This window comes from Orbicella franksi, chromosome 1, assembly GCF_964199315.1.
Source record: "Orbicella franksi chromosome 1, jaOrbFran1.1, whole genome shotgun sequence".
In the NCBI taxonomy this organism is placed as follows: domain Eukaryota; kingdom Metazoa; phylum Cnidaria; class Anthozoa; order Scleractinia; family Merulinidae; genus Orbicella; species Orbicella franksi.
This window is the reverse complement of record NC_138145.1, coordinates 17773277-17797508: the sequence shown is the minus strand read 5'-3', so window position 1 is coordinate 17797508 and position 24232 is coordinate 17773277. Positions and strand designations below refer to the sequence as shown.

At 38.8% G+C, this 24232-nt stretch overlaps 3 protein-coding genes across 4 annotated transcripts in view; 2 read left to right on the top strand and 1 right to left on the bottom strand.

The window, feature by feature from the left end:
* Window positions 1-4064: 4064 nt before the first annotated feature.
* Window positions 4065-11703, top strand: LOC145494423 (uncharacterized). The gene is made up of 6 exons (XM_081473897.1): window positions 4065-5097; window positions 6399-6512; window positions 7979-8013; window positions 8324-8422; window positions 9581-9688; window positions 11127-11703. Exons 2-6 carry the CDS (start codon window positions 6408-6410, stop codon window positions 11227-11229), a joined length of 450 nt encoding a protein of 149 aa, XP_081330023.1. The 5' UTR covers window positions 4065-5097; window positions 6399-6407; the 3' UTR covers window positions 11230-11703.
* A 2029-nt stretch (window positions 11704-13732) lies between these two features.
* LOC145494265 (schlafen family member 8-like) overlaps window positions 13733-24232 on the top strand; it is a 30507-nt gene continuing 20007 nt past the window's right edge. Inside the window, 5 exon segments of the mRNA XM_081473713.1 lie at window positions 13733-13985; window positions 14646-14754; window positions 17859-17893; window positions 18442-18546; window positions 23780-23902. Of these exon segments, the coding sequence (XP_081329839.1) occupies window positions 13801-13985; window positions 14646-14754; window positions 17859-17893; window positions 18442-18546; window positions 23780-23902 (557 nt within the window). The 5' untranslated portion in view covers window positions 13733-13800.
* LOC145494363 (uncharacterized) overlaps window positions 24205-24232 on the bottom strand; it is a 6493-nt gene continuing 6465 nt past the window's right edge. For both annotated transcript variants that reach the window (XM_081473814.1, XM_081473822.1), the window contains exon 2: window positions 24205-24232. This exon is cut by the window's right edge. The gene's annotated coding sequence lies outside the window, so the exon portion shown is untranslated.

Below are 24232 nucleotides of genomic sequence, written 5' to 3'. Positions count from 1 at the left end.
CTGTATTAGATAATACCCATCACAACTCAATATTTGTTTTCTTACCTACGTAATTTCCTGAAAGAGTTTCAAAAGAGTGTTGTGTCTTTCACGAGTTTGTTTACAGAAAGTGAAGAAATATCTGTGATTTTTTTTTTTGAGATGACAAGCCTTCCGAAGTTGCGCACAAAAGGATTGGAGTATCTTTAAATCACACCCCTAGAGAGTTAGTAGACAGATCCAAATATGTCTAGTTTGAAACAGGCTTTTGCCATGAAAACAGCCCTCAGTCAGGAAAAGATCTAAAATTAACACTTAGCTATCTCTAAAATCTTTGATTTATGTTGAAGCTTGTCGGCCGTAGTAAATGAAAGGACGAAGGGAACGGAACATAAAATTCACTAAGGAACTGATTTGAAGAAATACAATCAAATGAAGAAAGTAAAAATCGTTCCGCAATTTAACGTGCTTTTAATTCATGTTTACACCGTTTCTTTAGTGACCGTTTGAACTGAAAGCTTCAAATAAAATTCTACTTGTGTTGTGGTGATACCTTTGAGAGTTTATGAACGCTAGGTAGTCAAAAACATCTTTACAGAGAGTAAGTCTTTCTCAGTAATGATTGTTCCCTATCACGTTATGTTAGCCAAGGCTGTTCCCAAGCAATAAAGCCGCCTTGGTACTAGATTTACATTGATTCTAGTTTCATTTATTTTCGTGTTTAATTCTTGTATTCATAAACATAACCTCACTTGCTAGATTGATAGACGTTTCTTAGCATTTCCGAATATCATCGATCTAACATAGTGCGTTACTCTTAGTAGAAAGTTGAAGTATTAACACGTTTGCAGACGAACACAAAGCAAAGCATTGGATCCGCAATCAAGGCAGGTGGACACAGCTGTCTATTATATAAACGGATATTTTAAAAAGCTTTTGTCAGTGTTCCATGACACTGAAGGAAAGCCCGTTGTTTTTTTTATTGGCTGTATTAAAGGCTGGCTGACTGTCTTTGACACATCAGTGCGGTGAACACATCAAAACCGAACTCATGCGCACTCACACCGGAACATTTTGACGTTATCTTTTTGTCGCCTTTATTTGACAGTCACTGATCAGACAGCCTTTGCTGTCAAGGAGGTTTTCTTGCAGTGCACGACTACAGTGTGCTCACTATATTCACACAATTGACGTTAAATTAAGGTAGCAAAAATGGATGAGAGCTGTTAGCACTGATCTCTGAATCTCTTTGTCTTTAACGCCTGCACCACTCCCTTTCAGATCACAGCTTCTAGCTCGGAACCAATAAGAGACTCTTTTGGATAACGTTAAGTTTTACGAAAAGAATGAAGATTATTACAAACAGAAAAGCCTGGGGGCAGGTATTCATTTTCAATACTCATTCAAGATTGGTCATGTTGTTCTTGCTTTTGCATAACGAACAATCGTGAGATTCGGGTTATCTGCACGTATCTTCAGATGTTATCTGTAACCCGTTATCCTCAGGATCTTAATCTGACTTTTTATCTGCACGATACCAACACAACCTGAGCAACTTCCTTAAACGTAACGTAGGGGTGTCTAGTTTTCTCAGTTTCTGCTTTGGTTTAGAAAAACTGATTGTACTGAATTTGAGTCAGTGCAGTTTCCTTCCCGGGTTAATTGAAGCAGTTGCCTGTTGGTATTACTACCTTAAATCCTACCGTGACGGAGCTCGGCTCTGCAGCAATATTCTATACTTTATCTCAGTTCCTTATGTTATCAATGAACAGGTCAACTTTATCTTCAAGTCATGATGAAAAGCACCCTTACTCAATTGTACCAATATGAACTTCATCACCCGAGCCCTGTCGGCGAGTGGGAGTACCCACTAGAAAGATAGCTTACCTCTCCCATAGTGTTTTTGATTCAAGAGTTCTCAAGTCTCGTATCAGGCACTTCTGTAGTGTTGATAGAAGCTGTATCAAGAAATTTTGACTGATTGATCATAATTAAATGCTGGTTAGGTTCCGCCTGCCTTAGTATTGAAAGGGTTTCAAACTTATTTTCACTAAGAACAGTCTTCATTCTAGCAAGGTGTCTCCTTCTGTTTCATAATAAGTGAGATGGAGACATCAAACACTCCATTGCCTGTAATTATCTTGTTATGTCTCTTAGGGCCTCTTCACATGAGTAGCAGGGCTGACACGGTTAACGGGACGAATTTTATTATCTGTTCACATATATGTTGTTGAACTAACGTGAGGTCCGTATTAAAGAAACATTGGTCGAGTTCTTTCAGTTGCAGGGCGAGGTCTATAAACCTGCAAAAAAAAAAAAAAAGAACAGTACCAATATTCTCCAATACGGACCGAATAAGCTAGTTGAATGAAGTATTTAATACAATGGCTCTTTTTAATCTGCTGATAAGTTGATGCGTCTCCGCTATCCGTTCTCGGTTTACGCGCGGGCGAGTATTAAAGCATTTATCTACGTTGCTTACGTCGCTTTTGTGAACTTCGCATTTATACTGTCCTCCAAACATGAAGTTAAAAAGATTTCTACATAAAAAAACTGTTTATCTTGTGCAATGAGTTGAAAAAGCAATTGGCATTCGCCGAAATTAATTCACGAGCGGTCCATCTTAGGGGTCCGTTGCGCAAAATTTGAACCGCGTCGACCGGGACGAAATTCAGGAAAAAGAACCAAAATGCTGACACGTAAAGTTGTATCTCTTCATGTCATTTTCAACCGGAACGCAGGAAATAACGGAAATGTTTCAGCTTCAAAAACAAAAACAAAAAATGAAAAATCGGCTGATTCTCCCACGCGGTAGTCTGGTCAAAGTAGGAGTGCGCCTGAGGATGTGTGGGTGCAAGGAGCTTAAGGAGGAGGAATAGAGATTCCTTGTTTCGTTATAGACATGCAGAGGCCACCCCAAGTGAGTAACATGAAACTGGAACAATGACGAATTCTACCTCGTTTTGAGAAAAAGGTTTTTGTTATGAGTTGCAATGTTGTACTGAAGTCGTTTAGAAAGCTCAGTTGTACCAACTTTTTATAACGTTTTTTGTTCTCCGAAAGTAACGACCTCCCGAAAGTAGCGAGGCCCCGAAAGTAACGATCCTCAAAGGCTGCTAATTCTGAAAGTAACCTATTCCAAAAACACGAAAGTGGAAAACTTTTGATATAAAAAAGTTTAAAATTTAGTAAAAAAAACTTTTCATTCTAAAGACCTTCAAATATCCTATCCTCTTGGAACTGAAATGTAACAGAAAAGTAAAGCTATAATTATGTAAGCAGTGTAAGGATTAGTATCAGATTGAAAGTGGAGTAAGTAATCGTGGCGTAAGCAATGTAAGTAGCTGTGTTACAGTATCAGTTGTTGTTTTAAGTAACTGTTTTAATATTGTAAGTAGTGTAAATAACCGTAGTAGCATTGTAAGCAGTGTGAGTGAATAGAAATAAAATTAAAATAGAAAAAGGTGTGTTTCCTTGTGCGCAGATGACATCGTTCAGTTTCAAACGTCGACTTGAAGATTATTTGGAAATGGTTCAATAGCAATCTCACAACTCTGAAACTTAAATTTATCAGTTGGAAGCACAAAAAACAAGTCACTTTTGAGTGAAAATCAATGAAAACATTAAACATTACTTGGCATGATCACATAGATGCTGTTACCAAGAAAGTCAGTGATCATACTTAAAACTTTGAAAATTCAAAGAAAGAAATGTTCAGGTTGCCGTTTAAAATTTTCTATGCTTGTTTATGAAGGGTGTTGCCATGAGTGACATGAGTTACTCGCACCAAGGTTTGATCTCAAATTGAAAAGGTCAGACCGTCTTTTTCAAATTCTACCCTTTTGTTTTGGTGACATCTTATCAACAAATTTCAGTTCTTCAAGAATTTACTTTTAATTATGTACGGTCTGCAGTGGAACCTTGCATGCTTTTTTTTGTCCACGTCAGTGGTAAATCGGTCATTTAAGTTTGCCAACAAACTGAGCTGTCACAGAAATGCAATATTTTGTTATTCGGTTTTGTTTTTATAGAACTTTTGTTCTTGTTTGATTTTGTGAATGATTCGATCAATATAAATACTGTTACTGTATACTTAAATGGCTTCACTTTACATACTTGTCATTGTTTATGGAAATACGGTATTTCAGAGTTATCGATCGTTCACGAGAATGCTATTTGTCCCTTTCAAGGTCTTTTATTGCTGACCAATATTGACACGACCCTTACAAGACGAATTGTAAGGGAACCTGTTTTCAGCAGATACCCTGTATTAAGCGCAAACTAGCAAGGGTCCCGAGGGTGTCCGCCTAATACAGGTTTGACTGTATTAAAATTCAGCCCAACACAATTAGACCTCAGCACGAGGCTCTGGGGAATAAACCCCACAAACTCTGTATATATTCCCCAGAGCCTCATACTGAGGTCTATTGTTTTAGACTGAATTTTGATATTTCGAAATTGGTCTATTAGTTATTTATTTTTAGCATCATTCTGACTACAAGAAAGCAAAGGTCCCTTGATAGTGTCCGTGCAATTAAAAGGGAAGCAAGCGTTAGTTCATCCCGTTGTGAACCAGTGAACCAGATGCCTATTTCAAAGCAAAGTTTGTTCTAAAATTTTTCGACTTTCAGTGTCGTTAAAGTGAAAGGCCCCAGAAGCTCAGAGAAAACCATGTTTTTAAAAGAATGAATCAGGAGGATCGAAATGTTTAAAGACAGGTTTAGCATGCCGAGCATGTGATCAATTAACGTTTTGTTAAGAATTAACCGATCTGTTCACCGATGCATGACCAAACACACACTCAACTCGCGATTTTGCCACGACGAAGGTCGAACACTCGACATCTATCGATATCAGTTGGTCAAAAATCGCAAGAGCGCGCGATTTTAACATTAAGTGCTTCACTTGCCCACGCCGTCCGCCGACACAACTTGTATCCCTTTGGGAAGCTTGGTGACCAGAGTTGTTCTGACCAATAGGAAGTCGTAGCGGGACTTTCGACGGAAAGAAGGCATAACTGTCAAACGTTACGCCATGTTTGATGCGATTGTTTTCATTGTCGAAGAGAAAGTGTTTGATTGATTATCACCTCTTTTGTGAAATTTCTGCCAGTTGAAGGTAGGTTTTCCAGATTTGCTTTTCTAAGCTGACTTTGATTTTGCATTCCTTGTCATGTTTTCTCGCGGTTTCATACCGGCTCGAATTCCGGGATCGCAACGGTTTTAAGCTCCACTAAGTTTAATTGATTTTGTACTTAATAATAAGTTCTTAACGAGTATTATATTTCGTTTCGGAGGAGAAGAGAGGTCTTATACGTCCCGAGATGCCTAACAAGACCCGGGAAGAACACCTTAGTATCATTACTTATAAAAAGCTAAAGGCTTTATCTACTCACGCCCGTTCGATCACGTCACGTGATTTATGCTGCGTGAAGCGGTCTTCCACGTAAACTAGCGCAGTGGAAAGTCAGTAAATAATAACCAAATGCGTCAGAGGTTCGCAGATTATGATGATTCACCATGAAGGATGGGATCTGTAGAGTGTTTACTCCACTTAATAGATAATGTTTTTTCTGGATGCTTCAAATTTTCGAAAAACACAGCCATCCAATGTTCTCAATCACTGTAACGTTTTTTATTATATGGCTAGCTCCGTGAGCGGGCAAGATGAATCAAATCCTACGCTGTGATTGGCTACCCAAGCGGGCAAGATGGAGCTATCTTGCCTGCTTGGGACTGCCCGCCATGTCCTGCAAGAGAAATTTCCCCAAAAGCCATATAATAAATCCTTTATTGACCAAGCTTGTTCGGTCAAGATGGTTGGATATTGGCCTCGTTCTTTTTTTGCGAGTTTATGGACCTTGACACGCAAAAAAAGAACTTGGCCAATATCCAGCCATCTTGACCTCACACTTGGTCAATAATCCATATTTATTGGTCTTTGTTCTACTAAGTGGTCCAGATATATGGGCTTTTGACCAAGCTTGTTTGGTCAAGATGGCTGGTTATTGGCCAAGTTCATTTTTACGTGTTTATAGACGGAGATGGAGTCAAGGTCCATAAACTTGTAAAAAAAGAACAATCCAGCCATCTTGACCAAACAAGCTTGGTCAATAATGGATTTACTATATGGCTTTCGGGGAAACTTTTCCTGTGGGACACAGCAGGAAGTCCCGAGTGGGCAAGATAGTACCATCTTGCCTGCTCGGGTAGCCAATCACAGTGCAGGATTCGATTCATCTTGCCCACTCATGGAGCTAGCCATAAAATAATAATACCTTTCAAACAATGTAATAAAAACAGAGACAAATGGTCAAGAAGCAACAACACAGATATAAGAATGACTTATGACAGCAGACAATAACCATATTTAGGATTGTGTAGCCAGTTAAGAACTTGAACTTTCTAATTGGGCCTCAGGAACTGATCATGTCAGACTCAAAGACGGCAAAGAGACCACTATCAAGTGAGATTATAGTTCCTGAAAGGCCTTGGAAACAAAGTAAATCTTCCAACAGCCAAGAACAAATGGATGTAAGTATATGATACAATTCTATGAAGAATACAGATTACAGCTAGGTAAAGAAAAGATGTAAGAATGGAGATTCCAGTACAAGTTAAAACTCACTTTTCACATTTGCATGTACAGATATTAGTTTAAGTATCAAATGTAACATAAGTAAAATTCATTGGCATAACATACTAAAATCTAAATTTGGATGATCAGGTTAAATTGTCTTATTCATTAGCTAAGGTGTAGAAATGCTTGTTAATACTCAATTAACTGCCATGGTTAAAGCATTTTACAATGACATCCACAGTGACAAATGTGATAGGTCTTGCCATAAGTTTTAAGTCACCTGTTTCCTTGATCTTCGCACTGGTAACAAACTTGTTACTTTGTGTTTGAACAATATCCACAACAGGCAAGGTGTTCAGGTTAGGGCCCTAAATGACAGCCCTGTGTGATCATGTGTCTTTTCTTTGCCCTAACCAGCAGATGTACAGATCCTCTTGCTTTTGAGGGGAGATCTAACATCTGGTAAAGTTTGATTTGTTAAGTCAGATAGGTCAGGAATTTGACACATGAACAAACCGTGCATGACCTGCAATTTAGACAGATTTTAAGCTCACCTGGTTGTAATACATAAGTCACAAACGACTTTCCTGTACAAGGAAAGATGGAATACTCAAAAGAGAGAGAGAGGGAGTAGGGGAAGAAAATACCATCACTTGACTTTTTATGATGATTTGGAATTCTCAACTCCAGTCATCAATGGTGGTGACAAAGGACATGTTCTGTGTTTGATGCATTCAAGTTTGTTGTATGCGTCAGATTTGCACAGTTTACTCTTTGTGCATCTTCTTACTCATATTTATAAACACTAGCCTTCATTTGGTGTGAAAATGGGCCCATTTGTCCGCAGGCAATACCTGTCACGAGAAGCCAAACTGTGAGCTTTAAGAAACAGAATGATAATGTCCAAGGATAAATATCTGAGCATATTTTTACACCAAAATTGGAGGCTATTGTGTTTAATATTATCCTTCAAATATTTGTTGCAACATGCTCATTTTTGAAAATTGGGGAATATCTCTCAGGTAATTCCTAGTTTTAGTGGGGAATATTCATAGACAATCACATGACGTGTTTAAACCAATGGCACACAAGAGAAAATATTTGAATTGGATTATAAATTCTGTACTGACCAGCTTGAACTACTACATGTAACTGTGTGTAGCTAATTTGTAATAGCAATCTTCAGAAGAAGATAGCCTTTTCATGAAGGCTTTAAAAGTTAAATGCTTATATTTCTTACTAGCTCAGACTTGTGCACATACACAAAACAAGTTTACATCATTTGTGTGCAAATAGTGACCAAAGCTGTATATTTTCCAATTAGACTGGACAGCATAACCAATTGTGTAAGTTTTTGGCTCCAGAGGGAATAACTGTTTATGAGATTTGCTGACATATTTTCATCATTTTTCTCTTCTAGAGCCATCTTGATAGTCAGGCTTGGTTTTCTGACTGGTTTGTATAATTTTTGACTATTAAACAGTGCCCAATTTGTCTACCTTACTTCAGTTTATTACTTATACCCAACCATACCAATTAATGATTAGAAATTCAAATGTTTTCATGACCTGTGGCTACACAAACTGGCATTGGTATGCCTGTGGAATGATTATGATATTTTTTTTATTTCTGTTTTTTTTTTCAGTTTAGGCTCACAGATTGATCTCCTTTGTTTCTTCACTGTCACATGTTTAGTGTTGTTATTGTCTTTGAGTTTACATCTAACACTTTGCTGTTATTTCATGTTATTTCCATCCTGTTGCAGTGATTACTCAGGTTCCAAGTCACCAGAAAATGATGTTGAATTTATGGAATTAGATGAAAATAGTACATCTCCATTGACAGACAGTGAGGAAAGCTGCAGGTAAATAATGTTATATTATACATGTGTTGTTATTTTGCCTTTATGTTTTCTAGCCATCGGTCTATAAGAATTACATTGCTTGCTTAATTTACTGCACATACCCTCCAATTCTTCAATAATCAAATAACGTCTGACAGAAAAAAAAAACCTACAACAAAAATAGTGACAACCAAAACCTTCACATTATTATGTTTTGAAACATAATTTAGGCAATAATCTAGAGGATGGCCAAGTGCATGACATTTGCAGACTGCGGATTACACAGGTGCACTCCGGTTAGCCTGAATTTCAGTATCACTCAGGTTAGCCTGAATAATAATCAGGTTAGCCAGTTTATGGTTAGCTCTCCAAAATGGAATGGGAATACGATATTGGTTAAAAATAATGTGCAGTCTGTCGTATTCTGAAAAGAGGATATTCATGATTTTAAAGGTGATGTACTGATATCCTTTGATCCTCAAGACATGTGCTAAATACAGCTGAAAATTTGGAAGGAAAATGCACATTTAACAGTTTACTTTAATCAACATTCCATGAGAATGTTTAATTTGGAGAATACAACAGTACTTTTCTCTACATTCCCAGCAGTTATTTCACTCAATGTTTGAGGCAGTTGACAATTATTAATGATTTGCAATCTAGTGTTGATGAATTTAGGCTAAAACAGTGCATGAAAGTTGTTTTTTGAGAACAGAATAACAAAAACAACTGAGATAACATTGTAATGCTTTTTTAGCTTAAGTTCATTAAAAAAAAATGCAAAGCTACCGGTGGGTTTTTATATTGAAGGTAATAATCAAGGTAACAAGCTGTCAGCAAGCTTCCAGTTGAAAATAGAGTGAAAACTATAAGTTACAGTACATCTGTACCCGGTGAAAACGTTCATTTGAGTCTTCTGCTTGGTCATTTCAGAGGGTTAATAATAAACGTCTTTGATTGTTGGGGAGAAATTAAGTTATCTTATCATTTTGTTGGTGTTGGAGGTAATGTTTATTTCAAAAAGCTTACCAGTTGTATCAATACTCACAAACACCCTTTTTCTTGCTAGTCGTGGTAGCCAAAGAAACAGCACCAAACAACAACTCTGGCTATGCTTAAACTGAGAAAACTTCAAACTGAGACCACCCAAACCTGATTTTACATTGATTTCATTTTCAGTGGAGACTCTGGATTCCAATGCAATGGTATCCATCCTGTGGACATATTAGATGAAGATGCCAAAGCAATAGAAGGACCACTATCACCTAAAGAAAATGACAAGACTAGGTACAAAATTTTGCACAAATGCACGAAAATTCTTCTCACCAGAGCTGCCTGCCTCTTTTAGCCAATGTGGTCTTGAAACAATGAAAAAGTGGCTCTGGAGACACATGATTTGGTTTGGTAGATTCGTGGAATAAGATTTTCACTTATTCAATGCTGTTTTCGTTCCTGGAAATATTTACTGGTAATGTGGTTGATCCCAGCCTCAAGAGTCCTCATGTGCCCAATGAGGATGAGTGAGTGTGAGTGAATGTGGTTGATTGGGGAGGCACTGTAGCCCATGGTTAGTATGCTTGTTTCCAGATCAAGCAGTCCAGGTTCGAGCCCTGGCTGGGGACATTGTGTTGTGTTCTTGGGCAAGACACTTGACTCTCACAGTGCCTCTCTCCACCCAGGTGTATGAATGGCTAGCAGTGAACTAAATGCTGGGGGTAACCCTGCGATGGATTAGCATCCCATCCAGGGGGAGTAGAAATACTCCTAGTCACTTCCTGTATTTTTGGCCACTTGGGTCATATGTAGACTTAACCTAATGTGGTTGATCTCTAACAAACCACTTGCAGAGCTAATACAAACAGAATTAAAATTCTGGTCAGAACTGACATTCATAATGTTTCATTTTGGCGGACTTCAATGATAATTCTTCCCCTAAGCCAGTTTTAAAACTTCTTGAAGGTCTGTTGGTGCTGTGATCAAACGGTTTTAGGTAGAGATCAACCAGTGGATATTTTCAGGGTGGCTAGGCTTGATTATAAGCACTGCTCGGGAAAGGAGCGCTGGAAAGTAAGCTGGACTGGAGAGAGCGGCAGATAGAGCCTACAGGAAAGAAAGCAGTGTTGAATTTAGTCCAGGAATCTAGCCAATCAAACATGTTTCTCGAGAAACTGATACCAATATCTTTCTCTTCTTTGCCAAGACCTCGTCAGCTAAGAAGGACAGGCGGCTCTGGGGACCAGAATATTGCATGCATTGGTACCCTTGCATCTTTTTTAAGATTAGAGTAAACATTAAGTGAAACCCGGGCTTTTAGCAAATGGGCATCCAGGCATCTTGCCCCCAATTCTTTTAGAGAATGTGGATACAGCATGTAAAATTAATTTACGGACAGCAAAAAAATGTTCAACATACTTTAGGTAAAATAGTTCAAATCCTCTAGAATCTTGAAGGCTCCTAATTCACGGTGTTTCACGTTAAAGTGGAGCAGAGACGACCTTCTTGAAACATTTGCCTACATGTAATTAAATATCTGGTATATATCCTTGTCACTGCTGTTGAAGCGGCAGGCCTCGACGTTGTACGAGATGTTTTAAGATGTTAACAAAAAAATATCTTATATTCTAAAAAAGTACACACACCTTGGGCAATAGAAATGTTTATCCATATATGATCTGATCATTTGTTAATTAACAGTTACCGGAATTTCCATTTCTCCATTTCTCAGCTCAGCACAACCTGAAGAAACACTTGAAAATGGCATTCCAACGAATGTACTTGTTGGGGATAATTATGTTCGACTACCTCGGCCGATTCTCTGGTCTTGGTAACGAAAAGTCCACGATTAGTCAAGTTTTAAAATATTTTATAACCTGTAAACGCAGAATGAACTTCCCTGGGCTGGATACCTCGGAGAACTTGATACGGCAAACCAACAAGCACGCACTCAAGCAGTCTTTGCTGTCATGTAGTGGACTCAGTCAACGGTGTGTTCACATAACCAAAGTTACATTGTTCTGACCTCCAGGTAGCAGAAGCGGATGTAAATGATGTCTGGTTTGCTTTTCCTAGCTACTTTATTGTTTTCTCGTATATCTCACCTGCGTCGTACCCTTTCTAGTACTCGTCAAGTAACTGGAAAGCCGACCAAGGGGGTAGCCTGTTCGCAGGCTACAGGGAGGAGTGTGAAGTGACAGAATGAAGCCTTTTCAATACTGAAAGATCGCCTTACTATCTATAACATTTGCGTATAAAGAACAACCCGATTTAAGTGATCTACACCCACCAACTTTTTCGGTAACTAGTCGTTTCGCCCGATGTCAGGTCGCCCGCATTAAAGGTCCGTTCGCCAGGACTGACAGTTCAAAGAAAGATGGGCTTAAAATTCCTCCTTAAGGTAACAGCGAAAAAGACAACATTGTGGGTATAACGAAACAAAATTACACAAGACATGTTAATTTCTCGTTCTTTAATCCATTGACCACGGAGCTTATTGTCCGGGCCAACTGTAGTCTCCTCCGCAGCCGTTTGTTTTCGGGGGGGGGGGATGTCATGCAACGCTCCCCCAAAGAAGGGTGCGGAGGAGACTAGGCTAATTGGTAACGGGCGAACTGGCTTTCGAGTGAAATGACCACAATCCACTTTTTCTGAGTCAAATGTCTGAGATGTTGGTCATCAGATTATTCGGATTTCCAAATAACAATAAAACAGTAAATAACAAGTTGCGAAAAACGACATACCAAACACCGAAAAGAGAAGTTGAAAAGAAGACGTGCAACATAGTATTAGGATGTTTTAGAGTCTAATGAGACATTTTCTTCGGTGTTCAATATAATATTTCTCAGTCGAAACTAAACCTTAGGAGGGAAGGGAGAAATCGTATAATGTGCTTATTAAAAAGATATTTTCAAACTCTGTCTGGGTTATAATTGCAAATAAACTCACTCTTAACAACTCGAGGACGGAGTTTATGTTGATCGGATCTAGGCAAAAGCTGAGTACTTCTGATAGTCCCCCAACTCTTACTATCGATCGAAGCTCCGTATAACTGAGTCTATAACTCGTTTTGTCCAAATCTTTTGGGGTGTATATAGAAATTCATCTTGGTGCATACGTGTTGACAAAATGTCTAAAAAAGATTGCTCCTGTCTTTGGCATCTTGAAGAAGAGTAGACACAGCTCGTTCCTTTTGTAACTCTTCTAAGTATCTAAAATGCACAACCCCATTTCGATTATTGTTTGCTGCAACAAAACTCTTGCTACAGGACAGCAAAATAGATAAATTTCGCTTCGCCTATTTAGACGTTTTCTCCCTATTTTGCCATTGCTTGCGATCTTATTAGACTCGGATGGAAAAAGCTAAATCTGCAACTGAGGAAAATCTTAACAGTTTCTGTGGTCTACGAATCACTAAATGGTCTTGTACCGGCGGTTTTGTTTTGTTTGCCTTGTCGGCTTTTCCTTCTTTTTATGATTTCTTCTTTTTTCTTTACCCAAAATAAGGAGAGGGGCCCGGGCTCCCCGCGCCTTTTCCCTAGATCCGCCACTGCTAAAGCAAGTCCCAGCTGCCAAAATAGCCTCTCGACTCAATCAACTACTGAGAGCGGTGCCGGTATGTAAAACCCCATATTTTGTTGTAAAGGGTCGCGAAATTTGATTCCAAACAAAAGAGGTGATTTGATTCCGAAAAATTACACCTATACCTCCCCAGAACAACCTCCCTATATTTCGATATACTGTATAGATCACAGTCTCTTGACTGAGGTGTATATTATACATATATGTTATTTGCCGGCAGGGAGGGCCGTAGTGGGAAAAACTTTGCCCGAGGTCTTGGGGACCTAAGTACTTCATGTATCCTTACTTTTTGCATAATTGGTCGACTCTGTGTTAAGCATTTACATTTTACGTTGTTTTGCGGTGTAATAAAAAGTGTGCCAAAGTTAGAAATTTCGGAGCAGTCTGTACTTGGGGTCTGGATGTGAAAATTCAGACCGCTGGAGTGCGCACGATTAGCCAATCAGATTCAAGGATTTAGGATTTCGGACCGCAGGAATTATACAATGGAAATCTCTCATATAAAACTAATCGTTAAATATGATGTCGCCCTGACCAACTAATGAAAGCTTACCTCAAGCAAATCGGAGTGGAACCGAGAAGCAGTGTATTTTTGGCCAACCGATCAATCAACGGTTATTACTTTGTATAAATATCACTAAAGTTTCTAAGTCAGTTTGAAGGATGGAATCAAGTGCCAACCGTTTTGGCCAATGACAATCTCGTCCCCAGAGCCCACGTGTCTTTTGGTCAGCGCCAAGACACGGAGCTCTGGAATAATCAACCAGACTCTAAGATTTTAGGATTTCCGGTTTCATGGCGCATGCGTACCTTGGTTTAAGAAAATGGCAATTCCGCTCCCGGAGCCTACGTGTCTTTTGGTCAGCGCCAACCAAAAGACACGTGGTCTCTGGGAACGAGATTGGGCCAATGAGCCGTTTCAGTTTGAGCGGGAAGAAGAGGCGCCATATTGGGAACGAGGGATAGCCGTACTAGTGAAAATTGTGCACATTGAAGTACAATTAAGAAGGTAAGGCTTTCCAAATTCGCTTTCTAGTTTAATGTTATTTTTCGACTGAAACTATCTGTAGCTGTGCGATTCATGCAGTCGATTCATGCTGATTCATTGGCTTGAATCTGAATCGAATAAAATTAACGCAGCTTGAAAATGCCTACAGGCTTTTGACGATTTTGGATCTTTAAAACTTTTATTTATAACTGAGTAAACCTAAAAGTTACTGTCAATAGCCCGAGTCGTGCTTATTCGATCTTGAATCTCTCAGGTTTCATCTTCTAGTCCGCGTACGACTGTACGTTTTGAAACCGTAGGTGCATTTTGAGGCCACTGAGTCGTGATTACGCTTTTGATTCTTTTATTTTATAGAAAGATTTCCGTATAGAGGCTTCTCACACGAATTATGTATATCGGTCATAAAGTAGAACGAGAGTCAAAACTGTATGCATGCTACTGATATGATACATGTACGTTTGGGAAATCCTGCTCATTTTCCACCTGAACAACTAGAAATCTCTATGGGCTTTTGTTACAACAGAGGCAAATAGTTGTAGTAGTAACAGAGTAGACATTTCTGTCAGCATTGGCTGATGGCATAAGATGACAAATGTGCAAAGTGAGAAGTTATTTTTGTAATTATGTTTATTAAGTGTGTATTAATAATTTGTGTCTCAGGAACGCTCCGAGTATGGCAAAGAGGCGACCACCTGAGGAAATTATAACTCTGACAGGCCCTGGAACACCCACTAAACAAAGTAAAACTTCTAATTGCCAAGAACAACCAGTAAGTACATGATATTCTACAACATATGTGATAGATTTATCAACACTTGATCGAGTATCAACTGCTGCTCATATTGGACGATATAGTTTGGCAGTTCGCAGATATATTTGCTCAATACGTCGGCCGATATTGACTGATATATTGGTCAGCCAACACTGTTGACATATTGATCAGATGTTTCGGTGGATATGTATGTCCACACAAATCGGTGAATATACTCAATATAAAAGGTTGACAGCATACTGCTTCAGATATTTGTTAACTGTTGTTTACTGGGCGTTTAAGCTAACAAGATGTTGACCAACTGTCAATGGATACTCGGTTAAGTATCCACCAAGACTTCACTGAAAGTCGATTGGTGTATCATCGATAGTTGACGGATGTACCACTGAGAGTATTGCAGTTGATACGTCAACCGGCACCATGCTCATTATTTAGTGGGCTATCAGTCGATACTCGACCAAGTATTGACCAATACCCAGTCCAGTATTGACCAATGTGTCAACCAATATATTGACCTATATATCAGTTGATATATTGATCAAGGCTCCACATAGGATAATGATCCTTTGAGTCTGTCACCTTCAATCCTGCATTGCTTCTTATCTGATTTTTTTAAAAAATTTTTGGAATCGACCGATGTGTCAACCAATATATTGACCGATATATCAGCTGATATATTGATCAAGGCTCCACATAAGATAATGATCCTTTGAGTCTGTCACCTTCAATCCTGCATTGCTTCTTATCTGATTTTTTTTTTAGATTTTAAGGTGATTCCACTAAATTGTATTACATGTCCTTGCCGTGCATAATTTCTCATGCCAATTAGTGCATGCATGCATAATTTTATGAATGCATGCATTATTAAGATATTTCCTTCAAGCTGTCAGCTCAACAAAGAAATAACTGTAAATGAGTGTTTCTCTTAAGGTATCATGGTAGGTGAATTTTTATGAAAAATGCAAAAAATAGTTATTTTGCTGTTCAAATTGAGAGGACTGAGATAAATATTTTGCAAAAAGATTGGTAAGAAAAGCTTTTTTACTTTTTAAGATAAAGGGAAAAATTATTTTTGAATCTCATGAACCCCTGACCATGCGTGGACAAGTTCCTGTTACCTCTAATTAAAATTTACTGCCTGTTGTCACGTGTAATGCGAATTGCGGTGTGACATTTCCTTTGAACGAAAGAGAAGTGCACACGAACTGTTCTTGATCCAGTTGTCTTTATTGTTAGTTAGCTTTTGTTCTTGACAAGCTTAGCTTTTGCTTTTCTTAATGTCCAGACGAAAATGCAAGAAAAGTTCTTGTCCATTTGCATCTTCGACGAAACCAAAGAAGCCAAAATCTGGAATCAACGAATTCAGTGTGGAACAAGCAAGATCTTTGGCTTTGAGCGACCATGGGTCATACTGCAACCAAGACGAATGGTTATTTGAGGACACTAGTTCCGCTAATGAAGCTGTAGAACAACCTGTAACAAGTGCTAGTCGCACAAAAATATTGCTAGAGAACGGACACGGCTCCAAAACTTCTACGACAACAAAGTCAAGCAAAGATGTTGAGCCGTGGGACAAACTTTGTGGAAGGACAATTGTTAGCGGCAATAGACTTCAGGAAAATTTGGTGAAATCTGTATCTTGTCGAGCATTTTGTCCCTCGGATTTTCATTTGTATCCGGCTGAACACCGACTTGCAAGGTTCGCTTGCCAGCCCGCTTGCTTGTTCCACTTCGAGATTTCCTCTTTTTGGCTTCTCGAGGCATGGTTTTAATAAATGTCTGGAGAACGAAGAGGTCTAAAGTTGAGCAACATAATACCAATTCTGCCGACGAAATCTTCTGCATAAAAGAAATCACTACAGTTTACATACAAACCTTTTTAAAGCTCTGGTATTTTGTCCTTCAAACGATAACACTGCAGCTGGTTTTCACGCCAGAATTGTAGACATCTGTTTATTTCAAGTTGTCGTAAGCCATTGTTGTTGTAAACTGATCCGTGCCGACATCTGTTAATGGGTCATCAAATCCCCTTACATGTGGGGATTTTTAACACCTAATCATAGAAATCTCATAAAACGTTTTTCGTCTTTTTCTTGATAAAATAAAACTGCATCTAAGGGTGAACATTTTTAGTTCGTTTACACACGTCTTCCAACGGAATTAGCTGAAAATCGGCAGCCATGTTCAAGGATACTTCGTTCGAAAAAGTGTGTCGGGCTTTGTTTAATTTCGATTCCGTTTCAAAGTTATGGCCTCTTTTGTAGAAAGGAATGTTTGCATTGACAATATCAAACTTAAGGAGGTTGTAAAAAAAACCAAAGCAGATCTGGAAAATTGCAGACATGGTTTTTGAGGGTGATGTGTGAGGAAACATTTCCGATGTTAATCGCGCTGCTCCGATAATTCACATGCGGAAGTGAACCGATTTAGGCGAAGCAGTGTTTCTGGGTATTTCTTTTAATATCGCTGCTACATTGACTTTTTAGAAAATTTCAAAGATATGATTGTATTCTATAACTATTAAGCTTTCAGAAAATGTATAGGTTGATGGGGTTTTCTTTCAAAGAGTCAGCGTAAGAGCGCGATTTCCAAACACTCAATCCACCTATCATGATACCTTAAACAAGAATGATAACCCTCGCTTTTTAATTAGAAAAGCTAAAGATAATATGCTTTAGATTGAATGCTGCAAAGAACATGTCTTTTCATTTGCCCAATATTCTTCATTCTTTTTCTATTAAAATACTTAATAATGTAAATTTAAAAACTGTTTTGTTAAACAGTTTTAATATTTTAAAGAAAATTGTAATCCTCTTTTCCGATTACTTGCTAACGAAAACCTGGTGGGTTGAATAGTAACCAAAATGGCCATCCTTTGTGAAAAAAGAGTGTGGGAACCCTATCTTTTATTACACCAACGTGAGGGAATTAAAATAATCTGAAGTGGCAAGGACCAGATGTCAATATTTGGAGTCATAATTTAAGTGTGGAAATATTTGTTGATACTCTTTGAAGCAATTCCATGTCTGGCTATATTTCTCATTTTCCCTTAATTCATTGTTACTGATGTGTGGTCATCTGATATATGTTTTGTTTTCTAGAGTCAATATGATAATCAGGCTTTCTTTAATGACAGGTCTGTACTGCAATTTACAAGTTATTAACAAGCGGTTTTACTTTTAAGTATCAAAAGCGGCATGGAACAGACAAAAGTGTAAATTTATTATAGCATTCCAGTTTCTTGAACATCCAAAGAAAACAAAACGTCACTCAAGAATTTGTGAGTTTGAATATTGAAGGTGGCATCTTAAGTCACACTGAACTGTAGGGTCTGCTTGACTTTCCCTTTACCCTAGGGAGACTTTTGATTACCTGTGAAGTACCTATACTATAACCCTTCAGGCCTTTGTGTTTATAATTTACAAGTTAATTTAGTGAGCTCACCTTATCCAAATATTTGTTTTATTTGTTGTTTGTTTACTAATTAGTTAGTTTTGTTTTAATGAGAATTGTCCAAGCAGTTGTTTGCCATTTGTTTTACCTGATGAAAGGACAATTTTGACACCTATCGGACATATTATGGTTAAATGCTTACATGGGTCTTAAACTGCTCAACTTTGAAATAACATTTGCACGGTCATGTTTATTGTGTCAATTATCTTTACCCTGCTTATTATTTTACAGTGGTTTCTCAGAGAGGGACTCTCAAGAAAATGACCATCAACCTATGGAAGTTGGAAGAAGTAACAATAATGTGTCTCCACTGACAGATTGTGATGAAACCTTCAGGTAAATAATATTGTATTTATTTACTTCTAATACTTTTTCTTAAGGTTATATGTTTTTGGTATTGGAGTTTTGTAGCAGTCATTGGTGTGTTTGTTTAACAGGCCTTTTCATGGTTAGCTTTTATTACTTATTTGCTTTACTGACAATATAATTCAACATGTGTGTGGGTGAATTTTGGGTAGTTTTATAGCTTCTGGCTGAAATTGCCTTGCATCCATGTTAGATTACATTATGCAAATGAGAAAAGTTTCCCTTCAAAGCGCTATTAAATAATTTATGTCAGGCAATCAATTAGTCTTGCAGTGTGTGTGCATGTACACTACATAAATCATGTACCTACTTTACTTTGTTGATGTCTCAAAGGTATATATTTGTTTCATAAGACCCCTTGCTTTCCTTGTGATATTATTCTGTTTAGAACAATTATTAGCAATTTACTTTTAACACACATGGAGAAGATTACTCTGACTGCATCACTGTTAAATCCGTGAGCCCCAAAATTATACATTGCACATTCGCAGGATTTTAGTCATATCCTGCACGCAATTTTGTAGGTGTTTTTTGCTGTTCACACCCTAGTCGGAACGTGATTTGTACTCTAAAGAATAGGTATAAAATAAGTTCCTTTATGTATCTTGTTCAAACTCCCTGATGAAGTCTGTATGATCAGACGAAACCGGTCGGAGAAAATAAAGCAAGTTGACAAGATCTGTTGCTGAAGTGCTGCTCACTAGTATTATTTTAAAAGAAATTGTCTAAGTCACAGCTAGCAGAAGCCACAATATGTTCAGCAACACTTCAGATCGCTCTGGATTCAAGATGACCAAAAGTGCTTTAAAACTTAAAAAACGGCAAGAATCTACAGATAGACAAAGTCAGGCGCGTGAGGAGGTCGTAGAAGATCATCGAGCGACAACAGCCGAAGAATCACCTGAATCCGAAATATGGATCGATGACCACTTTCAACGCATGCTAAAAAATCTTGTCCGTAGCTTCATCGAGGCTGAAAATCAGCTTTATGGTCTACAGGAACGCATACAGAGACTTGAATCCAACAAGAGCAACGGGAAGGTACCCAGTGGTTTGAAGATTCGCTGTGTAACCGCTAAAGGCCATAATACCCAGCCTCTTCAAGAAATATTCAACAACATCACCAAAGCTTCTAGACGCCACTATCGACTCCCTAAAAACTGAAGAACAGCAAGCAAAAGTACGGTGCGCTGAAGAGAAGAAGAGCGTCTTCACTGCTATTGAGACCTGGAGGAATTCCTTTCAATCTAGTGATTCTTCTCTTAACACCGAAGCAGACGAATATGTCAAGTCGGCAAAATGTTTTGCCGACAGCTTCTATTTCGAGTGTGCCGCAACACGAGCTTCTAAACGGGTAGCGGAGAACATTAAAAAAGCTTCTAAAGAGGCCAAAAGAACAGAGCAAATGGATACCCAATTTACCATTAACGAACAGTCTGTCCGCGACATGGTGCAACGTGCCGTGCGACAGGAAGTTTCTAAGTTCAACCCAGCTTCTCCGCCAGGAAATACAGCTCCACCGCCTCGAAAAAATTCCAAAAGCCGTGGTAAAAATAGATCAAGCTCCAGAAATCGGAAACAACAACGCCGTCAAGATTTGAGCCAGGATGCCCGTAACCCGCGTAACCCCTCACCCGCAGCCAAAAGTGCACAAGGGAGACGAAGTCGATCTAAACAGCGGAGACAGCCCAAAAAACCCAATGTCAGGTTTTCTGATAGCCGCTCTCCCTCTGTTTCTCGTCGCCAGAAATCAAAAAACGGGAAAGGCCGCGGAAACGGCGTCGTAAAATAGATGCGAGAGACAGTTACTCTAAATGGCTTGACAAAATGGCAAAAAAACCGATTTTGGACCTTTTACCACGGAATTTGGAATTTCACAATCTTTCAAATGTCACTCTCACCCCAGAGCAGTCACGAACTCTTGGCTTAGGTCTTAAATTTAGACCTACGCTTAGACCGCCTGCCGTTTGTGTTTTTGACAATCAAATACAGGATTTCTGTCGTAGCGTCCGTCTGCATTACAAATTTGCTGATCAACCTGATGACCCAGACTTCAATCCTAAACTGTACGTTAAAACAGGATGGAATCTGCCTCGGGAAGATCCTGACCTCGAAGAAAACCTGTATAAAATCCGTCTAGAGCTACTGGAGACCTTTAACCAGACCCCGCCGCGTTGGACAAACAATCTGACGTTTGGCGAACGGAAAACCCCACGGTTCGCGTCTTAGCCACAGACAAAAACCTCGGACCTGCTCTCGTATCCACAGACTGGGTAGAAAAAGAGACTCTTAAACACCTCAATGACACTAAATCGTATGCTAAAGTCACAAAAGATGACTGGACATTTAGACGTCAAAAGGTAATTGAGACCAGAGATAAACTTGTAAATAGTTACTCTAGATTTTTACCACCCAACTCTCTCAAGTTCCTCCGTAGCCTAGACGACAGTCCTAGGAGTATCGATCCTGCTAAATTTTATATTATTCCTAAGATTCATAAGTCACCTATAGCTGGGAGGCCTATCGCAGCTTCTCACTCTTATATCACTAGGCCCATTAGTATTTTTGTTGATGAATTAGTCAAACCAAACATCACTATGCCTACGGTTTTGCGTGACTCGGGTGAACTGATCCAATGTTTAGAGAAAGTTGAGCTACCCGCAAATTGCCTTCTTGTTACGGCGGATGTGTCATCACTCTATCCAAACATTGACACAAAGAAAGCAATTATTGCTCTTGACCTCTTGCTTAGAGAGGGCAAGGTAGCGCAAACACCTCTCTTGGTTCAGTTAACTCGTGTAATCTTTGAAAATAATTTCCTTAAATCTGAATTTAGTAGCGATATATACCATCAAACGTTTGGTATCGCCATGGGTACTCCCTTCGCGGTTACAGCCGCAAACGCTTTTATGTATTATCATGAGAGGGAATTGTATTCTCGAAATTTAACCCTCTACAAGCGTTTTATCGATGATATTTTTGTCATCTGGGAAGGCCCTCGGGAGACCCTCCTTGAATTTCTCAGTGCCATTAATACTAAGGATGAACGCATTAAGATAACTTACGAAATTAGCGATTCTAAGATTTCCTTTCTAGACTTGCTACTTTTCAAAGATTCTGTCATAAACAAACTGCAATACTCTACTTTTCAGAAACCGCTTAACAAGTATCTGTATATACCGTATGAGTCATTTCACCCCGCTAGCAACAAGAAAGCTTTTATCAAAGGCGAGCTCATGCGTTACGCCAGAAATAGCTCGACTTTTCGCTCATTCGATGACACACGTCAACTATTCTGGAAGCGCTTACGCCTTCGGGGTTATCCAGCTAGGTTTTTACTACCCGTTTTCAGGGAGATAAACTATAGTAACAGGAGTAAATGGTTCTCTAAGCCTGGTCGGTTATCTAGACATAGGACAGTGGTGTTCAAATCCACGTTTAACTGCAGTCATGTTGGAATCAAAAAAGTTATTCTTAAGCATTTACCGAACCTTAGTTCTATTGTTAGTTATAAATCTACCAATACGTTAGCACATCTATGTAAGTGAACGTTTTTTTGGGGCTCACGGATTTAACGTTAAATCCGTGAGCCCCAAAATTATACATTGCACATTCGCAGGATTTTAGTCATATCCTGCACGCAATTTTGTAGGTGTTTTTTGCTGTTCACACCCTAGTCGGAACGTGATTTGTACTCTAAAGAATAGGTATAAAATAAGTTCCTTTATGTATCTTGTTCAAACTCCCTGATGAAGTCTGTATGATCAGACGAAACCGGTCGGAGAAAATAAAGCAAGTTGACAAGATCTGTTGCTGAAGTGCTGCTCACTAGTATTATTTAAAAAAAAATTGTCATAATTTGGGTGCACACCTTCTACTTAGCTATCGCCTGCGTCAGGCTGGGTGGGTCCCTTACCCCGCCTTATTCTTAGCTACCTAAGCAGCTAGGTTGGGGGGCTTCATTCTCTGGGTGAGTGTGCTATCACCCCAATTCATTCACTGAGTGTGTCCGCCAACCACCCAAATTTCTACTTTGGGGTTTGTGTCCGCTAACTGCCCCACGTTGTGTTTATGCTTTGGGGTTTGAGTCTGCTAACCACCCCACTTTGTTTGCAGGGTGTGTCCGCTAACCACCCAATTACCTGTCCAGGGTGTGTCGCTACCACCCACTCTCGTTGCTATCCCAGGGAGCACTCAGTGCCCATGGTTCCATTTACTGCCAGATTTGTCTTTTTTTTTTGTTCATACAATATTATTAGAGAGCAAGTTGTTGTTAACTGTTGACTACAAAGTAGATGTAAGATATATTACAGTTACAATCATGCACAAAATGCTGTGTGCTTTTTCTTGTGGTAGAATACCAGCCACCCTTGACCTTGAATGTGCAAGCAGACTCCATCAGTGTGAATGTATTCATATAGCACACACAAAAATGTCAATGGTGTATAATTTAGACTCTTATGTCACCTTGATATTTTCACTCTTGCCTTGAAAATGATGGTGGCCTCATCATAAGTGGTCTGGGTTTGAACCCTGTGCAGCAGGCTTTTAGCCAAGATTTGAAAAGTGGGTGTCCAAAATGTGCTACAGGGCCTGCTCAAATGAACAATTTGTAAGGCAGCATATGAAAAATAAAATGATTTTCTTTAATAAGTGGCTGTTCATAGGATGCTTGGATGCCCATCTGGCTAAAAGCCTGCTATCCAGGGACATTGTTTTGTCTTCTTGGACACTTCTCTACACCCAGGTTTATCAATGGGTCATTTGGCTTGTATGAACTCAAGACTTCACCTTGTTTTTTACCTTGAAAATGATGTTAGGAACTTTGCTATTTCAGACTACTATAATTTTCAATTTAATTTTAGGCTCCATACTTTTAAATTTTGTTTTTGTTCATAATGAAGCCTCAGTAGCCTTGCTCTTGTACATGACTGTATGCTGTTAACCAAAACATATTCTACCATTTAAGGTACTGATGTATAACAAAAACTAACACTTCTAAATGCCAAATTGACCTGTAAACAGTGGACAAAAAGCCTCTCTCTGTGATGTGCCAGACTGTAAATTCCTTTATTTATTTATTTATTCATTTATTTATTTTGTTTATCTATAGGAGTTCAGCCTAAATCATTTTTTCTCAAGATGAAAATTTTTTTTCATGATATAATGTATGTGAATTGTTTGTTTGTTTTTTTTGTGTTAGTGGTGAGTTTGACAATCAATATGAAGAAAACGTACCGGAAGAATTTCGGATGATCAGAGTGGATGAAGATAGTAATGAGACCTCAGTTGTGCAGACAAGCAGCATAACTGGAGTTAACCAGAGGTATTATCAAATCATAACAAATAAATACAGCAATGACATGATGACAAGCCATTTTTAGCTCAGATTGAGGAACATAAATGTTAGGTTATTGACCATGCTTGCTTGGTCAAAATGGCTGGATGTTTTGTCAAGTTCTTTCTTTGGATGTTTATGAAGCCTAAAAGACACAGTCAAGGTCTATAGATCAAGCAAAAAAATAGGCCAATATCTAGCCATCTTGATCAAACAAGGTTGGCTAATAACAGGGCTTGAAAAAAGTGCAGTCATCCAGGACAAGTAGATTTTCCTGCTTGGCTGTTAGCTTTTCATTAACGCCCAAGTCGCTAGTGG

Bases quoted from the DNA above. Each gene is read 5' to 3' on its own strand.
- LOC145494423 (XM_081473897.1), top strand. From the start codon at position 6,408: ATGTCAGACTCAAAGACGGCAAAGAGACCACTATCAAGTGAGATTATA. The intron at 8,014-8,323 runs GTTTGTATAATT...ATCCTGTTGCAG, and splicing joins CAGGCTTGGTTTTCTGACTG to TGATTACTCAGGTTCCAAGT. The intron at 8,423-9,580 runs GTAAATAATGTT...TTTCATTTTCAG, and splicing joins GACAGTGAGGAAAGCTGCAG to TGGAGACTCTGGATTCCAAT.